The 20,856-nt window shown below is 51.2% G+C and overlaps 1 protein-coding gene across 2 annotated transcripts in view; it reads left to right on the top strand.

The window, feature by feature from the left end:
• Window positions 1-6,142: 6,142 nt before the first annotated feature.
• Window positions 6,143-20,856, top strand: part of LOC144481673 (uncharacterized) — a 47,723-nt gene continuing 33,009 nt past the window's right edge. The window contains exon 1 of one of the 2 annotated variants that reach the window (XM_078200802.1): window positions 6,143-6,458. In XM_078200802.1, the coding sequence (XP_078056928.1) occupies window positions 6,361-6,458 (98 nt within the window). In that variant the 5' untranslated portion in view covers window positions 6,143-6,360. The remainder of the gene's footprint in view (window positions 6,459-20,856) is intronic. The other variant, XM_078200801.1, reaches the window with a different exon arrangement.

The following is a 20,856-nucleotide window of genomic DNA, read 5'->3' as shown; positions in this document are numbered from 1 at the left end:
AAGACCGTTTGGAACAACCCTAGGCTTGACATTCTTATCAGTCCCCTTCAAACTATGGGCGGCACAGTGGTTAGCACTGCTGCCTCACAGCGCCCGGGTTCGATTCCCGGCTCAGGTCACTGTCTGTGTGGAGTCTGCACGTCCTCCCCGTGTCTGCGTGGGTTTTCTCCGGGTGCTCCGGTTTCCTCCCACAGTCTGAAAGACGTGCTGGTTAGGGTGCGTTGGCCGTGCTAAATTCTCCCTCAGTGTTCCCCGAACCGGCGCCGGAGTGTGGCGACTACGGGGATTCTCACAGTAACTTCATTGCAGTGTTAATGTAAGCTGACTTGTGACACTAATAAATAAATAAAAATAAGGGGAAAGAGGGCAAGGTTACCTTTGTCACAGTCACTGGGAATGTCCTTGGTGGATTCAGATGAGGGATTGTGGCAGCTCGGTACGAAGGTGGGTAGATGGAGTTAAGATAGATATCAACCATGATCTAATTGAGGTAGGCCAGAGGGGCTGAATGGTCTCCCCAACATTCCAATGCGCCCTTTGACCCCATGAACTTTGACTGGTTCAGTGTCAAATTCGGGCCTCAGAAGGTGATGGCAGAGGACAGGGTCATTTGAATATTTTTGAGTTGGAGGTGGATAGATTCTTGCTAGGTCAGAGAATCAAAGGTTATTGGGGCTCGGTGGGAATGTGGAACTTACTGAGTGATTCTTTTGAATGGCAGAGCACGCTTGAGGGGCCGAATGGCCTCCTATTCCTGTTCCTGTTTTGTATGTTTGTATCTCCTCCCCCAGAGGAGGCGATGGCCTGGTGGTATTATCGCTAAACTATTAATCCAGAAACTCAGCTCATGTTCTGGGGACCCGGGTTCGATTCCCGCCACGGCAGATGGTGGAATTTGAATTCAATAAAAAATATCTGGAGTTAAGAATCTACTGATGACCATGAAACCGTTGTCGAATGTCTGAAAAACCCATCTGGTTCACTAATGTCCTTTAGGGAAGGAAATCTGTGTCTTTACCCGGTCTGGTCTACATGTGATGAGACAGAGTACAGGAATGAGATAGAGAATCTGGTGAACTGGTGCGGTGACAATAATCTCTCCCTCACTGTCAACAAAACGAAGGAGATTGTCATCGACTTCAGGAAGCATAGCGGAGGGTATGTCCCAATCTACATCAATGGGGACGAACTGGAAATGGTCGAGAGCTTCAAGTTTTTAGGCGTCCAGATCACCAACAACCTGTCCTGTTCCCCCCATGCCAACACTATAGTTAAGAAAGCCCCACCAACGCCCCAACTTTCTCAGAAGACTAAGGAAATTTGGCATGTCAGCTACGGCTCTCACCAACTTTTACAGATGCACCATAGAAAGCATTCTTTCTGGTTGTATCACAGCTTGGTATGGCTCCTGCTCTGCCCAAGACCGCAAGGAACTACAAAAGGTCGTGAATGTAGCCCAATCCATCACGCAAACCAGCCTCCCATCCATTGACTCTGTCTACACTTCCCGCTGCCTCGGGAAAAGCAGCCAGCATAATCAAGGACCCTGCGCACCCCGGACATTCTCTCTTCCACCTTCGGGAAAAAGATACAAAAGTCTGAGGTCACGTACCAACCGACTCAAGAACAGCTTCTTCCCTGCTGCCGTCAGACTTTTGAATGAACCTGTTAAGTTGATCTTTCTCTACACCCTAGCTATGAGTGTAACACTACATTCTGCACTCTCTCGTTTCCTTCTCTATGAACGGTATGCTTTGTCTATATAGCGCGCAAGAAACAATACTTTTCACTGTATCCCAATACATGTGACAATAATAAATCAAATCCTTCTCCCCTATGTACTCTATGAACGGTATGCTTTGTCTGTATAGCGCGCAAGAAACAATACTTTTCACTGTATCCCAATACATGTGACAATAATAAATCAAATCAAACCAAATCAAAAAAAACCCACGGCAATGTGGTTGACTCTCGACTGACCTCTGAAATGGCCGGGTGAGACACTCAGTTCAGGGGCAACTAGGGATGGGCAATAAAGACTGGCCAAGCCAACGATGCCCATGAACCACGAATTAATAGTTAAAAAGTCACAGATATCTCAGGCCTCCCAAACCGAGAGCATCGCCAGAGGTGAACGAATGTAAATAAAAAACTGGTTTCATTTTGTTTTAAGTGGGTCTGGGAGGGTAGATTTCCCGACCCTCAGAATAGGCAGCATTGCGGTTCATCGGGCCAGGAGTAGGCCATTCTGCCCATCAAGCCTGCTCTGTCATATAATTGCAACATTTTAAAAGATATTTTTGGGGTGGCACGGTGGTTAGCACTGCTGCCCCAGGGACCCGGGTTCGATTCCCGGCTCGGGTCACTGTCTGCGTGGAGTCTGTAAGAAAACAGAGGGTGGTGGTTGATGGGAAATGTTCATCCTGGAGTTCAGTTACTAGTGGTGTACCGCAAGGATCTGTTTTGGGCCCACTGCCGTTTGCCATTTTTATAAATGACCTGGATGAGGGCGTGGAAGGATGGGTTAGTAAATTTGCGGATGACACTAAAGTCGGTGGAGTTGTAGACAGTGCGGAGGGAAGTGGCAGGTTACAGAGGGACACAGATAAGCTGCAGAGCTGGGCTGAGAGGTGGCAAATGGAGTTTAATGCGGAAAAGTGTGAGGTGATCCACTTTGGAAGGAGTAACAGGATTACAGAGTACTGGGCTAATGGTAAGATACTTGGTAGTGTGGATGAACAGAGGGATCTTGGTGTCCATGTGCAGAGATCCCTGAAAGTTGGCACCCAGGTTGATAGGGTTGTTAAGAAGGCGTACGGAGTGTTAGCTTTTATTGGTAGAGGGATTGAGTTTCGGAGCCAGGAGGTCATGCTGCAACTGTACAAAACTCTGGTGCGGCCGCATTTGGAGTATTGCGTACAGTTCTGGTCGCCGTATTATAGGAAAGATGTGGAAGCATTGGAAAGGGTGCAGAGGAGATTTACCAGGATGGTGGGAAGGTCTTATGAGGAAAGGCTGAGTGACTTGAGGCTGTTTTCGTTAGAAGAAGGTTAAGAGGTGACTTAATAGAGGCACACAAGATGATCAGAGGATTAGATAGGGTGGATAGTGAGAGCCTTTTTCCTCGGATGGTGATGGCTAGCACGAGGGGACATAGCTTTAAATTGAGGGGTGATAGATATAGGACAGATGTCAGAGGTAGGTTCTTTACTCAGAGAGTAGTAAGGGCGTGGAATGCCCTGCCTGCAGCAGTAGTGGACTCGCCAACATTAAGGGCTTTTAAATGGTTATTGGATAAACATATGGATGATATTGGAATCGTGTAGGTTAGAGGGGCTTTAGATTGGTTTCACTGGTCGGCGCAACATCGAGGGCCGAAGGGCCTGTACTGCGCTGTAATGTTCTATGTTCTGTGTTCTATGCAGGTTCTCCCCGTGTCTGCGTGGGTTTCCTCCGGGTGCTCTGGTTTCCACCCACACTCCAAAGATGTACAGGTTAGGTGGATTGGCCATGCTAAATTGCCCCTTACTGTCCAAAGATGTGCAGGTTAGGTGGATTGGCCATGCTAAATTGCCCCTTAGTGTCCAAAGATGTACAGGTTAGGTGGATTGGCCATGCTAAATTGCCCCTTAGTGTCCAAAGATGTGCAGGTTAGGTGGATTGGCCATGCTAAATTGTCCCCTTACTGTCCAAAGATGTGCAGGTTAGGTGGATTGGCCATGCTAAATTGCCCCTTAGTGTCCAAAGATGTGCAGGTTAGGTGGATTGGCCATGCTAAATTGCCCCTTAGTGTCCAAAGATGTACAGGTTAGGTGGATTGGCCATGCTAAATTGCCCCTTAATGTCCAAAGATGTGCTGGTTAGGTGGATTGGCCGTGCTAAATTGCCCCTTAATGTCCAAAGACGTGCAGGTTAGGTGGATTGGCCATGCTAAATTGCCTCTTAATGTCCAAAGACGTGCAGGTTAGGTGGATTGGCCATGCTAAATTGCCTCTTAATGTCCAAAGACGTGCAGGTTAGGTGGATTGGCCATGCCAAATTGTGCCTTCGTGTCCAAAGACGTGCAAGCTCGGGGAAATTAGCAGGGTAAATAATGGGGTTACGGGGATAGGGCCTGAGTGGGATGCTCTGTCAGAGAGCCGGTGCAGACTTGATGGGTTGAATGGCCTCCTTCTGTACTGTAAGGATTCTATGATTCTCGGGACATGGATGGGAAAGGTTTAGAGGGATATGGGCCAAACACGGACAAATGGAACTAGTTCAGTTTCGGAAACCTGGTCGCCATGGTGGGCCAAAGAGCCTGTTTCCGTGCTGTGTACCTCTAATACTATCACGGCTGATTGGACAGTTCAATTCCTTTTAGCCCCATCATCCCCATAACCCTTTACCTTCTAAAAGCAACGAAAGAACTGCAAAGATGCTTCACAATTTTCTTTTCTATATATTTTTTTAAATAACAATTAAATACACAATAATTAGCTCTTCCAGTTTCATACAGATTGGACACATTTACAGTAAAATTGCATTCACAGTGCTGGCTAATTCCACAAAAGCAATTTATTACCAAACGTAAGATAATACTGAAGAGGCTGTAAAACTGCTGCTGTATTTTCCCTCTTCACTTTGCTCAGCAGAAGCTGAGGGGAGACACAATCGGGCAGGTAGGGGTTGCGTGAGGGTGGAGGGGTGGGGAGGGTGATGGTGGTGCGGGGGGGGGGGAGGGGGGTTGGTGGAGGGTGGGGGGGGTGGTGACCCAGGTAGCAGCACATATCAAATCGCTCAATTTGACCATTCTTTTAACCAGTGGACTCTGCAATAGTACCACATTCAATTCTGGTCTCCACCTAACAGGAAGGATGTGGAGGCTTTGGAGAGGGTGTGGAAGAGGTTTACCAGGATGCTGCCTGGATTAGAGGGGGATGAGCTACAAGGAGAGGCTGGACAAACTAGGGTTGTTTTCTCTGGAGCGGCGGAGGCTGAGGGGAGACCCGATAGAAGTCTATAAAATGATGAGAGGCACAGATAGGGTTGACAGTCAGAATCTTTCTTCCCCCGGAGTTGAAATGTCTAATACTAGGGGGACACGGACTGAAGGTGAGGGGGGGGAAAGTTCAAAGGAGATGTGAGGGGCAAGTTTTTTGACACAGAGAGTGGTTGGTGTCTGGAACGCACTGCCGGGGTTGGTGGTGGAGGGGGATACGATAGGGGCGTTTAAGGGTCTTTTAGATAAGCACAGGAATATGCGAGGAATAGAGGGATACGGACCAAGGGCAGGCAGAAGGGGCTAGTTTAATTTGGCGTCATGTTGGGCACAACATGGTGGGCCGAAGGGCCTGTTCCTGTGCTGCACTGATCTATGTTCTAGGTATTTAATGGCTGGTGGTGGGAAAAGGGGCTATTTAGCGTTTATTAACAGGGGGTTTGAGTTTAAGAGCCGTGGGATTATGCTGCAACTGTACAGGACCTTGGTGAGACCACATTTGGAATATTGTGTGCAGTTCTGGTCACCTCACTATAAGAAGGATGTGGAAGCATTGGAGAGAGCGCAGAGGAGATTTACCGGGATGCTGCCTGGTTTGGAGGGTAGGTCTTATGAGGAAAGGTTGAGGGAGCTGGGGCTGTTCTCTCTGGAGTGGAGGAGGCTGAGGGGAGACTTAATAGAGGTTTATAAAATGATGAGGGGGATAGATAGAGTGGACGTTCAGAGACTATTTCCTCGGGTGGATGTAGCTGTTACTGGGGGGCATAACTATAAGGTTCGTGGTGGGAGATATAGGAGGGATGTCCGAGGTAGGTTCTTTACCCAGAGAGTGGTTGGGGTGTGGAATGGAGTCAGACACTTTAGGAACTTTCAAGCGGTTATTGGATAGGCACATGGAGCACACCAGGATGATAGGGAGTGGGATAGCTTGATCTTGGTTTCGGACAAAGCTCAGCACAACATCAAGGGCCAAAGGGCCTGTTCTGTGCTGGACTGTTCTATGTTCCATGTTCTATTTGACTGGTTGAGGTGGTTGTTGGAGCCAAAAAAAAAGTCATGTGATAAAAATCTCCAGGTGCATGGACAATAAAATGTTGGCAACTACCCCAATTACATCATGAATCAATTTTAGATTGAGCTATTTTTATCCCTTGGCCCTGTCCGACAGGACGCTTCAGAATAGATCCCCGTGGGCCCAGTCTGTGGCTCAGGCCCCAGGTTGAGGCCTACTGCAGGGTCTTGAGGCCTGGAGAGAGACGGTGTCTGTGTTTTGGAGCATTTGGTAACCTGGTTGGCTAAACCGCTGACTAAACATTAACAGGATTTGTCCCGGGCGTGGGAAGTTCTTGAGTCACGTTGATGACTAACAGATTTTGGAAATGCTCCCACAGCTTGGGAAGCAAGCCGCTGCCATGGCAACGCGAAGGCACCACTCACATAAACAAGCCCGTCCACGTTGGCAGGGCCGTGCCGTCAGGTAATAGCCTGTTTTGGCTTGTGTTCCAATCACGGCAATGGTGGGTAGAGGGGGTGCGGCGTGCGATAGGGAGCAGAGGTGGCGTGCCAATGGGTGAGACTTGCTGCGAAATCCGGCACAAACATTGCACACCACACCCCCACCCCCGACCCCCATCCCTGACCCCTGACCCCGACCCCTGACCCCCGACCCCCGACCCCACTCCCCACTCCTCACTCCACCCACCTCCAACCTCAGAAAAACGAAAGCAACTTTTCAATGCCAACTACAAACACGCATAAAAGGTTAACACCAGTCTCCATTTAGTAGAAGTGAAGTGGGCCTTGGAGGGCAGTTGAGAGTCAACCACATTGGCTCTGGAGTCACATGTAGGCCAGACCCAGGTAAGGACGGCAGATTTCTTTCCCGAAAGGAACCAGATGGGTTTTTCCCGACAATCGATCATCAGTAGATTCTTAATTCCAGATATTTTTCCATTGAATTCAAATTCCACTGTCTGCCGTGGCGGGGATTCAAACCCAGGTCCCCCAGAACATGAGCTGAGTTGCTGAATTAATAGTCCAGCGATAAAACCACTAGGCCATTGCCTCCCCTAGGCCCGAAGACTCTTTGGAACAACCCTAGACTTGACATTCTTATCAGTTCCCTTCAAGCTATGGGTGACACAGTGGTTTGCACTGCTGCCTCACAGCGCCAAGGACCCAGGTTCGATTCCCGGCTTGGGTCACTGTCTGTGAGGGGTTTGACCATTCTCCCCGTGTCTGCATGGGTTTCCTCCGGGTGCTCCAGTTTCCTCCCACAGTCCGAAAGACATGCTGGTTAGGTGGATTGGCCGTGCTAAATTACTATTAAACTAGAAAGAGTGCAGAAACGATTTACTAGGATGCTACCGGGATTTGATGGATTGAGTTATAAGGAGAGGCTGGATAGACTGGGACTTTTTTCTCTGGAGCGTAGGAGGCTGAGGGGTGATCTTATAGAGGTCTATAAAATAATGAGGGGCACGGATCAGCTAGATAGTCAATATCTTTTCCCAAAGGTAGGGGAGTCTAAAACTAGAGGGCATAGGTTTAAGGTGAGAGGGGAAAGATACAAAAGGGTCCAGAGGGGCAAATTTTTCACACAGAGGGTGGTGGGTGCCTGGAACAAGGTAGTAGTAGAGGCGGGTACAATTTTGTCTTTTAAAAAGCGTTTAGACAGTTACATGGGTAAGATGGGTATAGAGGGATATGGGCCAAACGGGGCAATTGGGACTAGCTTAATGGGAAAAATTGGGCGGTATGGACAAGTTGGGCTGAAGGGCCTGTTTCCGTGCTGTAAATTGTCCCTTAGTGTCCCAAGATGTACAGGTTAGCGGGATTGGCCATGCTAAGTTGATCCTTAGTATCCAAAGATGTGTAGGTTAGGGGGATTGGCCATGCTAAATTGATCCTTAGTATCCAAAGATGTGCAGGTTAGGTGGATTGGCCATGCTAAATTGATCCTTAGTGTCCAAAAATGTGTAGGTTAGCGGGATTGGCCATGCTAAATTGCCTCTTAGTGTCAGGGGGACTAGCGAGGTAAATACATGGGATTACAGCGATAGGGCCTGGGTGGAATTATTGTTGGTGCAGGCTCGATGGGCTGAATGGTCTCTCTCTGCACTGTAGGGATTCTATGATTCTGTTACGATGAGTTGACCAATACTCTTTACCGAGGCGGTGCTGTTGATAGGATGATGCCGTGGGTTTTGAGACACTTTCTTCGAGCCAGGCTTGTTGGCAGTCGATGATCTGGGGAGTGACCACGCGCAGTGTCCGACCTCCGAGTCCAGCCTCTTGGCTTCAGCTGGTTGGGTTCTGGCCGGCCTCGGCTTGTCGGCTGGGCCAGGGTGCGTCAAACGCGAGGCAGCTCCTCTTCCAGGAGGGTGTGGGCCACGGCCGGTGGAATGTAGCTCCTGTTTGGAAAGGGACGTCACTCGGCAGCCGAAGGGCGGGGATTCGCCGCCGCCGGTTTTGGCACGCTTTGGGTCGGATTAGTTAGCCAGCCGGCCAGTCGATCAGCAGAGAACCCGCTTCACATGATGTGAAAACTTGCCATGAGAGCCATATCATGCATGGTCACACGGATAGCTGGAAGAGGACAAAACTAAAATCAGATTGTGCCCTCACTCCCAAAAATTCACCAGAGCCAAATTCCCCATTGATATTGATGGTAAAATCAAACATTCGGCCCATCGTGTCTGTCCTAGCTCTTTGGACGTTCTACCCAATTAGTTCAAAAGACGTGCGGGTTAGGTTGATTGGCCGTGCTAAAATTGCCCCTTAGTGTCCTGGGATGTGTAGGTTAGAGGGATTAGTGGGTAAAATATGTAGGGATATGGGGGTCGGGCCTGGGTGGGATTGTGGTCGGTGCAGACTCGATGGGCCGAATGGCCTCTTTCTGTACTGTAGGGTTTCTGTGAGTTCCTCTCCTCCTCCCCACCTTTCCCCCCCCTCATATCCCTGCAAATTCTCCCCTTCAATTATTCCTCCAATTCCCCCCACTTTGAAAGCTCCTGTTGACTCTGCTTCCGCCGCCCTTTCAGGCAACGCCTTCCAGATCACAACAACTCGCTGCGTTTCTAATAAACTCTCTTCATCTCTTCGCCCCCCCTCCTCCCCCCTCTCCGATCTGTGGTTCTTTTCCCTTCTTTTTCCTGTGTCCCCTCTGGTTACCCACCCCCCTGCCCCAGGGAAACACGTTCTCCTCATTTACTACCCCCCGCCTCCCCTACCTCGGGATTTTGAATGCCTCGATTCAATCCCCCTCCCCCTGCCCCCTGAACCTGCTCTGCTCCGAGGGGAACGATCCCAGATTCTCCCAGTCTCTACCATGTGAACTGAAGTCCCCTCCAACCTTGGACCCGTTCTGGGGGGAAATCTCGCTCCTCCGAGACCTCAACCTGCCTCCACCACCCTCCCCGGGCAGCGCAGTCCAGACCCTCACCACCCTCTGGGTAATAAAGGTTTTCCTCACATCCCCCCCAAACCTCCCACCCCCCTCACCTTGAACCTATGTCCTCTCGTGACTGACCCTTCAACTAAGGGGGAACAGCTACTCTTTATCCTCTCTGTCCATGCCCCTCAGAATCTTGTACCCCTCGATCAGGTCGCCCTTCAGTCTTCTCTGCTCCAAGCCTATCCAACCTCTTCACATAGCTGAAATGTTCCATCCCAGGCAACATCCTGGTGAATCTCCTCTGCACCCTCTCCAGTGGGATCACGTCCTTCCTATAATGTGGTGACCAGAACTGCACACAGTGCTCCAGCTGTGGCCTCACCAAAGTTCTACACAACTCCATCATGACAAAGAACAAAGAACAAAGAACAATACAGCACAGGAACAGGCCCTTCGGCCCTCCAAGCCCGCGCCGCTCCCTGGTCCAAACTAGACCATTCTTTTGTATCCCTCCATTCCCACTCCGTTCATATGGCTGTCCAGATAAGTCTTAAACGTTCCCAGTGTGTCCGCCTCCACCACCTTGCCTGGCAGCGCATTCCAGGCCCCCACCACCCTCTGTGTAAAATACGTCCTTCTGATATCTGTGTTAAACCTCCCCCCCTTCACCTTGAACCTATGACCCCTCGTGAACGTCACCACCGACCTGGGGAAAAGCTTCCCACCGTTCACCCTATCTATGCCTTTCATAATTTTATACACCTCTATTAAGTCTCCCCTCATCCTCCGTCTTTCCAGGGAGAACAACCCCAGTTTACCCCAATCTCTCCTCATAACTAAGCCCCTCCATACCAGGCAACATCCTGGTAAACCTCCTCTGCACTCTCTCCAAAGCCTCCACGTCCTTCTGGTAGTGCGGCGACCAGAACTGGATACAGTACTCCAAATGCGACCAAACCAACGTTCTATACATCTGCAACATCAGACCCCAACTTTTATACTCTATTCCCCATCCTATAAAGGCAAGCATGCCATGTGCCTTCTTCACCACCTTCTCCACCTGTGACGTCACCTTCTGTCTGTCCTCTGACCTCTCTGTCTTTGTAATCTATACCCCGATTGATAAAGGCGAGTGCGCCATATGCCTTTTTCACCACCCTATTAACCGGCCTTTCCGCCTTCAGAGATCCATGGACAAACACACCAAAAGGTCCCTTTGTTCTTTGGAACTTCTCAGTGTCAGATCTTTCATAGTCTACTTCCTTGTCAAATTATTCCTTCCAAAGTGCATCACCTCATACTTGTCAGGGTTAAGTTCCATCTGCCACTTATCCGCCCATTTTACCATAGAACATAGAACAGTACAGCACAGAACAGGCCCTTCGGCCCACGATGTTGTGCCATCTCGTCGATATCTTCCTGTAACCCAAGACACTCAACCTCATTGTTAGCCACCCGGCCGATCGTTGTGTCATTGGTGAGTTAACTGATCCTCGCCCCCCCAAATAGTCATCAATGTCATTTATATAAATAGCTAATACCCTCCAGACCATCCTGGCAAACCTCTTCTGTACCCTCTCCAAAGCATCCACATCCTCCTGGTAGTGTGGCAAAGTACTCAAACTTCCTGACATCTACCTCCCTACCCCCCGCAACCGCTAAATGGTTTTCACTTGATGAGCAGGAGAGGCTCTCCGAGCCTGCTCCCCCATTCAACCCAATCCTGGCTGGCCTCCTACCTCCCCGCCTGCTCTCCGCCTCCCTCGGTTGACCCAGTGCCCAAAACCTTTGCTTGTTCTTCGCCGAGACGTGAGGCCCACGGAACCTCGGCTGGCGCTGATGCTTACCACCGGAGTGACCCAGCCTCGAAAGACCCAGCTTCCTCTTCAGGTTCTTCACCCAACCCTTGGCCCCTCGCTTGAGGTCTCGCGGCGTGCCCTCGACCGCCTCCTCCTCTTCCTGGGGTCCTTCCGCCAGCGGCGGCCCCCCGAGGGCGGGGTCCAGGGGGAAGGGGGGAGCTCCCCCCTCCCACCGGGCCTGGGCGGGCCGCCGGCAGAGGGGGCAGAGGAGCTGGCAGAGGCCTGAGCCCCCGGGCTCAGCCAGGGAGAGCAGGGCGCAGAGGCACTCGCTGCAGAAGGTGTGCCGGCACGGAAGGAGGCGGGGGCTCCGGGACCCTCGGGTGTAGGGGCAGTAGCAGACGGCGCAGTCTCTCTCCGCGGGCATCTTCAGCTGGAGGTGGCAGGAGGGTTTGTGAGGGATCCGTGGAGACAACTCCTACTTTTATAGCAAAATTCCAGAGGCTTCCCTCACCCAGTGATCTCATCTCTGGCCCGTCATCTCAGTTTCGAGGGGAATTCCTTTTTAGGTTTTGTCAACAGGAAGCCCAAGGTAAGCTGGCCAACTTTCACAAGGCAGGAGTTCTGGCTAATTACTTCCTCCTTTGCGATTGTGCTTCCAGAGTCAATGATTAAACAGAACAGATTCTGCAACCAGTTCCAGTTAAGAGATCGCCAGTCTCTACTAGAGCAGGGAAAATCCCCTCATTCCCCAAAACCGCCCCCTCCCCCCCTCACCTCCCCAACCCCCATGCAGTATTCATCCACCCCCCGGCCTCACTTCCCATCGCAACTACTGCCTCAGCCTAGATTGAAGAAAGATTTTGCATTTCTGTAGTGCCTTTCCCCACTCCTGTGTTCTCTCAAAGTGCCCCCCCACCCCCCAACTCCCTCCCCCCCCTTCCCACCCCCACCACCCCCCAACCCCCACTTCCTCCACCCCTCCCACCCCCACCACCCCACCCCCACCCACCCTCCCCACCACCACCCCCGCCCCCCCACTCCACGCCTCCCCCCACGCCCCCCGCCACCCTTGCTGTAATCACGGTGTTGGCACCACCAGAGAATCCCACGGTGCCAGAAGGAGGCCATTCAGCCCATCTGGTCCGTGCCGACTCTCCGACTGCTGTCTCACAGCGCCAGGGACCCGCGACCGATTCCCAGTTTGGGGCATCGTCTGCACGTTCTCCCCCCGTCGTGTCTGCGTGGGTTTCCTCCGGGTGCTCCGGTTTCCTCCCGCCGCACTCCAAAGATGTGTGGGTTAGGTGGATTGGCCATGCTAAATTGCCCCTTACTGTCCAAAGATGTGCAAGTTAGGTGGATTGGCCGTGCTAAATTGTTCCTTAGAGTCCAAAGATGTGCAGGTTAAGTGGATTGGCCATGCTAAATTGCCCCTTACTGTCCAAAGATGTGCAGGTTAGGTGGATTGGCCATGCTAACTTGCCCCTTAGAGTCCAAAGCTGTGCAGGTTAGGTGGATTGGCCAAGCTAAATTGCCCCTTAGTGTCCAAAGATGTGTAGGTTAGGGGGATTGGTCATGCTAAATTGCCCCTTAGTGTCCAAAGATGTGTAGGTTAGGTGGATTGGCCATGCTAAATTGCCCCTTAGTGTCCAAAGATGTGCAGGTTACGTGGATTGGCCATGCTAAATTGTCCCTTAGTGTCCAAAGATGTGAAGGTTAGGTGGATTGGCCATGCTAAATGGCACCAAAGTGTTAGGGGGACTAGCTAGGGTAAATCCTGGGGTTATGACGATAGGGCCCAGGTGGGATTGTGGTCAGTGCAGACTCGATGGGTCGAATGGCCTCTCTCTGTAGGGATTCTATTCCATTCTGAGCTCCGTCCAAACCGAGTGAGACAAATGAGCAAATTTTCGTGAAGCAATGTTGGTCCCAGAAGGGAACTCTCTCACACAACGCCACCCTCCCCAGATCACAAATAAGGTCGTCAAAAATATTGTTTAAAGGAGGATCTTCATTATATAAATAAGTCCTGAAGTTTCCCAATAACAGTAACTCAGCAGAACAATAATAACAGTAATTACTATGAAAACAGGAGCACTAGTAAAACAGGTCTCGTTTACAGATCACCCTCTTGCAGACTGAAACCCCCCCAATAGTTCGCACACACTCAGACCCCTCAACAGACGCCAGTGACTCCGTACTCTACATGACGCCCTGTAACAGTTTGTGTCAGCTCCGCACTTTGGGCAGCACGATGGCTCAGTGGGTTAGCACTGCCCCTCACAGCGCCAGGGACCCGGGTTCGATTCCCGGCTTGGGTCACTGTCTGTGTGGAGTTTGCACGTTCTCCCCGTGTCTGCGTGGGTTTCCTCCGGGTGCTCCGGTTTCCTCCCACAGTCCAAAGATGTGCGGGTTAGGTGGATTGGCCAGGATAAATTGCCCCTTAGTGTCCAAAGATCTGCAAATTACGTGGATTGGCCATGCTAAATTGCCCCTTTGTGTCCAAAGATGTGTAGGTTAGGTGGATTGGCCATGCTAAATTGCTCCTTAGTGTCCAAAGTTGTGTAGGTTAGGTGGATTGGCCATGTTAAATTGCCCCATAGTGTCCAAAGTTGTGTAGGTTAGGTGGATTGGCCGTGCTAAATTGTCCCTTAGTGTCCAAAGTTGTGTAGGTTAGGGAGATTCGCCATGGTCAATGTACATTGTTACGAAGATAGGGCCTGGGTGGGATGCTCTGTCAGAGAGTTGGTGCAGATTTGATGGGCTGAATGGCCTCCTTCAGCACTGTAGGGATTTTACAATCCGACCCCCCCCTTAAACCTCTCCACCCCTCCCCTTCCTCCTGATGCTCCTTAACCAATAAATAAACATCAAAAATTTAAACAAAAGGGGCCCAACTATTACCGACAAACGAAATTGGGGGCAGAAGTTTAAAGTTTATTTATTGGTGTCACAAGTCGGCTTACATTAACGCTGCAATGAAGTTACTGTGAAAATCCCCCTAGTTGCCACACTCCGGCGCCTGTTCGGGTAACACTGAGGGAGAATTTAGCACGGCCAATGCACCCCTAACCAGCACGTCTTTCAGACTGTGGGAGGAAACCGGAGCACCCGGAGGAAACCCACGCAGACACGGGGAGAACGTGCAGACTCCGCACAGACAGTGACCCGAGCCGGGAATCGAACCCGGGTCCCTGGCGCTGTGAGGCAGCGGAGCTAACCCAGTGTGGCACCGTAACCGCCCTTAATTCAACGAAAAGTATTTGATGCAAAGTGGAGGTCGTCGATAAAGCGTGAGGATTGGGAGCAGTTTAGAATTCAGCAAAGGAGGGACAAGGGATTGATCAAGAGGGGGAGAGTAGCGAGTGAGGGTAAACTAACAAGTAATGTAAAAGCGGAGTGTAAAAGCTTCGATAAGTCTGTAAAAAGAAAAGGATTAGTGACGGCAGCTCACCCTTTCCCAGGGCCTGTTTACACTGGCCAACAGCACCCCCCTGTGGCCCAACACGCTCAGAACTCAAGCCTTCTGATTTGATTTGATTTATTATTGTCACATGTATTGGGATTCAGTGAAAAGTATTGTTTCTCGCGCTCTATACAGACAGAGCATACCGTTCATAGAGAAGGAAAGGAGAGAGTGCAGAATGTAGTGTTACAGTCCCAGCCGGCGACGCCCGTGTCCCACGAATGAATAACAAAACACATGGGGTGGAATTTTACCCCCCCCCCCACCCGCCACGGGAATCGGAGCGGGCGAGGGGTGGAGCGTGGGAAGGCCCGTTGACCCTCGGGTGGGATTTTACGGTTCCAGGACGAACGAAACCATAAAGTCCCACCTGTGGTCTATTTCCCGGGGCAGAGGGATTGAAAACTAGAGGGCATAGGTTAAAGGTGAGAGGGGAAAGATTCAAAAGGGACCTAAAGGTTGCGAGTTCTTCACACAGAGGGCGGTGCGTGGATGGAATGAGCTGCCAGAGACAATGGTTGAGGCGTGTTCAATAGTGACATTTAAAAAGCATTGGGATCAGTAGAGGGATGGGAAAAGATTAGAGGGGAATGGGCCAATCGCGGGGTCAGCGGGGACTCGCTGGGAGGGGCACCATGGTCGGCCTGGAGCGGTTGGGCTGAAGGGCCTGTTTCCGTGCTGTGTTGCTCTGACTCGATGGGGGCGATTTTACCATTGGGTTGGGGGTGGGGCCAGTGGGAGTGGGGGCAGTGGGGGTGGGGGCAGTGGGGGTGGGGCCACTGTGGGGTGGGGCGAATAGGGAGGGGTGAATGGGGGAGGAGCTAATGGGGAGGGGCTAATGGGGAGGGGCTAATGGGGGTAGGGCCAGTGGGGGCAGGGTCAGTGGGGCAGGGCGAGTGTGGGGGCGGTGCCAGTAAAGAGTGGAGCTAATGGGGAGGGGCTAATGGGGGTAGGGCCAGTGGGGGCAGGGTCAGTGGGGGGCAGGGCTTGTGGGGCAGGGCCATTGTGGGGCGGGGCAGGTAAGGGGTGGAGCTAATTGGGAGGAACTAATGGGGGTGGGGCCAGTCAGTGTGGGTGGGGCCAGTGGTGCAGAGCCAATGTGGGGGCTGGGCCAGTGCGAGATGGAGCTAATGGGGAGGGGCTACTGTGGGGGCACGGTCAGTGGGACGGGGCCAGTGTGAGGCGGGGCCAGTAGGGGGTGGAACTAATGGGGAGGGGTTAATAGGGGCAGGGCCTGTGGGAGCAGGGCCAGTGGGGGTGGGGCCAGTGGGGGTGGAGCCAGTGGGGCAGGGCCTGTGGGAGCAGGGCCAGTGGGGGCGGGGCCAGTGGGGGCGGAGCCAGTGGGGCAGGGCCTGTGGGAGCAGGGCCAGTGGGGGTGGGGCCAGTGGGGGCGGGGCCAGTGGGGGCGGAGCCAGTGGGGCAGGGCCTGTGGGAGCAGGGCCAGTGGGGGTGGGGCCAGTGGGGGTGGAGCCAGTGGGGCAGGGTTAGTGTGGGGCGGGGCCAGTAAGGGGTGGAGCTAATAGGGAAGGGGCTAATGGGGGAGGGGGCTCGCTGGTACTCTACAGCTATCAGTGGGGGGGAGGCAGGGGGATTGCGATCGGTGGGGGGGAGGGAGTGAATCCCACATGTTCACCACTCTCTGGGTGAAGAAACTTCTCCACACCTCAGTTCGAAAGGACTTTAAATTATATTTTTTAATTATTTAATAATTTTCTACCGGGATATTAGCTCTGAGGAGAGGTTGGAGAAACTGGGTTTGTTCTCACTGGAACGATGGGGGTTGAGGGGTGACCTGGTTTACAAGATTATGAGGGGCACGGACAGAGTGGACAGTCAGATGTTCTTTCCTAGGGTAGAAAAGTCAAGTACTCGGGGACACAGGGTTAAGGTGCGTGGGGGAAAGTTTAGAGGAGATGTGCGAGGTGAGTGTTTTACACAGAGGGGGGGTGAGTGTCTGGAACGCGCTGCCCGGGGAGGGGGTGGGAGAGGGTACGATAGCGGCATTTAAGGGGCATCTGGACGGATACATGAATAGGATGGGAATGGAGGGACACGGACTCTGTAAGTGCAGACGGTTTTAGTCCAGTTAGGGCATCATGATCGGCGCAGGCTTGGAGGGCCGAAGGGCCTGTCCCTGTGCTGTACTGTTCTTTGTTTTTCTTTGTTCTTTGTTTCCCCCTTATCCTCAAACTATGACCCCTAGTTCTGGACTCCCCCACCATCGGGAACATTCTTTCTGAATCTACCCTGTCTAACCCTGTTAGAATTTTATAAGTTTCTATGAGATCCCCTCTCACTCTTCTAAACTCCAGTGAATATAATCCTAACCCACTCAGTCTCTCCTCATATGACAGAGCTGCCATTCCAGGAATCAGCCTGGTAAACCTTCGCTGTGCTCCCTCTATGGCAAGGTCATCCTTCCTCAGATAAGGACACCAGAATTGTACACAATACTCCAGGTGTGGCCTCACCAACGCCCTGTACAATTGCAGCAAAACATCCCTATCCCAATCCTCAAATCTTAACCAGAAGGACACAGATTAAATGCGATGGATAGAATCCCAGGATCGTAACAGTGCAGAAGGAAGTTATTTGGCCCAGTGTGTCTGTTGATGATGTTGGTAGTGGAAATATATTGGAGAACTACTTCTTAAAAGGCAAGAGTTTGTCTGCATGTACAGTATATTGGTGATCCCACGCTAAGCGAGGACGATAGTGAGGGCAAGGGTGGCAAAATGGTTAGCACTCAGAGCGCCAGGGACCCGGATTCAATTCCCGGCTCAGGTCACTGTCTGTGTGGAGTCTGCACGTTCTCCCCGTGTCCACGTGGGTTCCCTCCGGGTGATCCGGTTTCCTCCCACAGTCCAAAGATGTGTAGGTTAGGTGGATTGGCCATGCTAAATTGCCCATTAGTGTCCAAAGATGTGTAGGTTAGGTGGATTGGCCATGCTAAATTGCCCATTAGTGTCCAAAGATGTGCAGGTTAGGTGGATTGGCCATGCTAAATTGCCCATTAGTGTCCAAAGATGTGCAGGTTAGGTGGATTGGCCATGCTAAATTGCCCATTAGTGTCCAAAGATGTGCAGGTTAGGGGGATTGGCCATGCTAAATTCCCACTTAGTGTCCAAAGATGTGTAGGTTAGGTGGATTGGCCATGCTAAATTGTCCCTTAGTGTCCAAAGATGTGTAGGTTAGGTGGATTGGCCATGCTAAATTGTCCCTTAGTGTCCAAAGATGTGTAGGTTAGGTGGATTGGCCATGCTAAATTGTCCCTTAGTGTCCAAAGATGTGTAGGTTAGGGAGATTTGCCATGGTCAATGTACATTGTTACGAAGATAGGGCCTGGGTGGGATGCTCTGTCAGAGAGTTGGTGCAGATTTGATGGGCTGAATGGCCTCCTTCAGCGCTGTAGGGATTTTACAATCCGACTCCCCCTTTAAACCTCTCCACCCCTCCCCTTTCTCCTGATGCTCCTTAACCAATAAATAAATTGGACGCAGGTGAGGTCCCAGAGGATTGGAGGATAGCTATTGTGGTCCCGTTATTTAAGAAGGGTAGGAAGGATAACCCGGGTAATTATAGTCCGGTGAGCTTGACGTCCGTGGTGGGGAAGTTGTTGGAGAAGATTTTTAGAGATAGGATGTATGCGCATTTAGAAAGGAATAAACTCATTAACGATAGTCAGCATGGTTTTGTGAGAGGGAGGTCATGCCTCACTCACCTGGTGGTGTTTTTTGAAGAAGTGACCAAAATGGTTGACGAAGGAAGGGCCGTGGATGTTGTCTATATGGACTTTAGTAAAGCGTTTGACAAAGTCCCTCATGGTAGGCTAGTGAAAAAGGTTGGATCTCATGGGATAAAGGGGGAGGTGGCTAGATGGGTGGAGAACTGGCTTGGTCACAGAAGACAGAGGGTGGTAGTGGAAGGGTCTTTTTCCGGCTGGAGGCCTGTGACTAGTGGTGTTCCGCAGGGCTCTGTATTGGGACCTCTGCTGTTTGTGATTTATATAAATGATCTGGAAGAAGGAGTAACTGGGGTGATCAGTAAGTTTGCGGACGACACAAAACTGGCAGGACTTGCAGATAGTGAGGAACATTGTCAGAGGCTACAGAAGGATATAGATAGGCTGGAAATTTGGGCAAGGAAATGGCAGATGGAGTTCAATCCTGATAAATGCGAAGTGATGCATTTTGGTGGGAATAATGTAGGGAGGAGCTACACGATAAATGGAAGAACCATAAAGGGTGTAGAGACGCAGAGGGACCTGGGTGTGCAAGTCCACAGATCTTTGAAGGTGACGTCACAGGTGGAGAAGGTGGTGAAGAAGGCATATGGCATGCTTGCCTTTATAGGACGGGGCATAGAGTATAAAAGTTGGGGTCTGATGTTGCAGATGTATAGAACGTTGGTTCGGCCGCATTTGGAATACTGCGTCCAGTTCTGGTCGCCACACTACCAGAAGGACGTGGAGGCTTTGGAGAGAGTACAGAGGAGGTTTACCAGGATGTTGCCTGGTATGGAGGGGCTTGGTTATGAGGAGAGATTGGGGAAACTGGGGTTGTTCTCCTTGGAAAGACGGAGGATGAGGGGAGACTTAATAGAGGTGTATAAAATTATGAAAGGCATAGATAGGGTGAACAGTGGGAAGCTTTTCCCCGGGTCGGTGGTGACGTTCACGAGGGGTCATAGGTTCAAGGTGAAGGGGGGGAGGTTTAACACAGATATCAGAAGGACATATTTTACACAGAGGGTCGTGGGGGCCTGGAATGTGTTGCCGGGCAAGGTGGTGGAGGCGGACACACTGGGAACATTTAAGACTTATCTAGACAGCTATATGAACAGAGTGGGAATGGAGGATTACAAAAGAGTGGTCTAGTTTGGACCAGGGAGCGGCGCGGGCTAATTGTTCTTTGTTTCTCGTTTCAAGGCTTCATTCTATGATCTGCCAGTACAGAGCGAGACTGTGGATAGTTGGGAACCTGTCTCGGGGGCAAGGAATTCATATGGTGTTCGTGGAAGTGGAAATAAATAGGGTTGGGAAGCATTTTCCGATCAGGGCCAGTGTGATCTCCTGGACTCGTTTCGATCGCCTCAGGGGGTCGGAGAGGAATTTCCCAGATTTCTTTTCCCCATATTGGCCCTGGGGTTTTCACTCTGGGTTTTCGCCTCTCCCTGGAGATCACATGGTCTGGAATGGGGGGGTGGGGGTGAGTTAATAGGTTGTGATGAACAAAGCATCGTAGCTGTGAGGGACAGCTCGGTGGATAGGATATTGGTATGTAGATAGGCTGGAAAATTGGGCGGGGATCCTGGATTCAGGATTCAATCCTGGACCGGGGAGCGGCGCGGGCTTGGAGGGCCGAGGGGCCTGTTCCTGTGCTGTATTGTTCTTTGTTCTTTGTTCTTAAACATCAAAAATTTAAACAAAAGGGGCCCAGCTATTACCCACAAACGAAATTGGGGGCCGAAGTTTAAAGTTTATTTATAAGTGTCACAAGTCGGCTTACATTAACACTGCAATGAAGTTACTGTGGAAATCCCCCAGTCACCACACTCCGGCCCCTGTTTGGGTAACACTGAGGGAGAATTTAGCACGGCCAATGCACCCTAACCAGCACGTCTTTCAGACTGTGGGAGGAAACCGGAGCACCCGGAGGAAACCCACGCAGACACGGGGAGAACGTGCAGACTCCACACAGACAGTGACCCGAGCCAGGAATCGAACCCGGGTCCCTGGCGCTGAGAGGCAGCGGCGCTAACCCAGTGTGGCACCGGAACCGCCCTTAATTCAACGAAAAGTATTTGATGCAAAGTGGAGGTTGTCGATAAAGCCTGAGGATTGGGAGCAGTTTAGAATTCAGCAAAGGAGGGACAAGGGATTGATCAAGAGGGGGAGAGTAGCGAGTGAGGGTAAACTAACAAGTAATGTAAAAGCGGAGTGTAAAAGCTTCGATAAGTCTGTAAAAAGAAAAGGATTAGTGACGGCAGCTCACCCTTTCCCAGGGCCTGTTTACACTGGCCAACAGCACCCCCCTGTGGCCCAACACGCTCAGAACTCAAGCCTTCTGATTCGATTGGAGTTATTATTGTCACATGTACTGGGATTCAGTGAAAAGTATTGTTTCTTGCGCACTATACAGACAAAGCATACCATTCATAGAGAAGGAAAGGAGAGAGTGCAGAATGTAGTGTTACAGTCATAGCTAGGGTGTAGAGA

This window comes from Mustelus asterias, chromosome 31 (genome assembly GCF_964213995.1).
Source record: "Mustelus asterias chromosome 31, sMusAst1.hap1.1, whole genome shotgun sequence".
Lineage (NCBI taxonomy): Eukaryota > Metazoa > Chordata > Chondrichthyes > Carcharhiniformes > Triakidae > Mustelus > Mustelus asterias.
The sequence above is the reverse complement of the archived record's forward strand: the minus strand, read 5'-3'. Positions and strand labels throughout refer to the sequence as shown.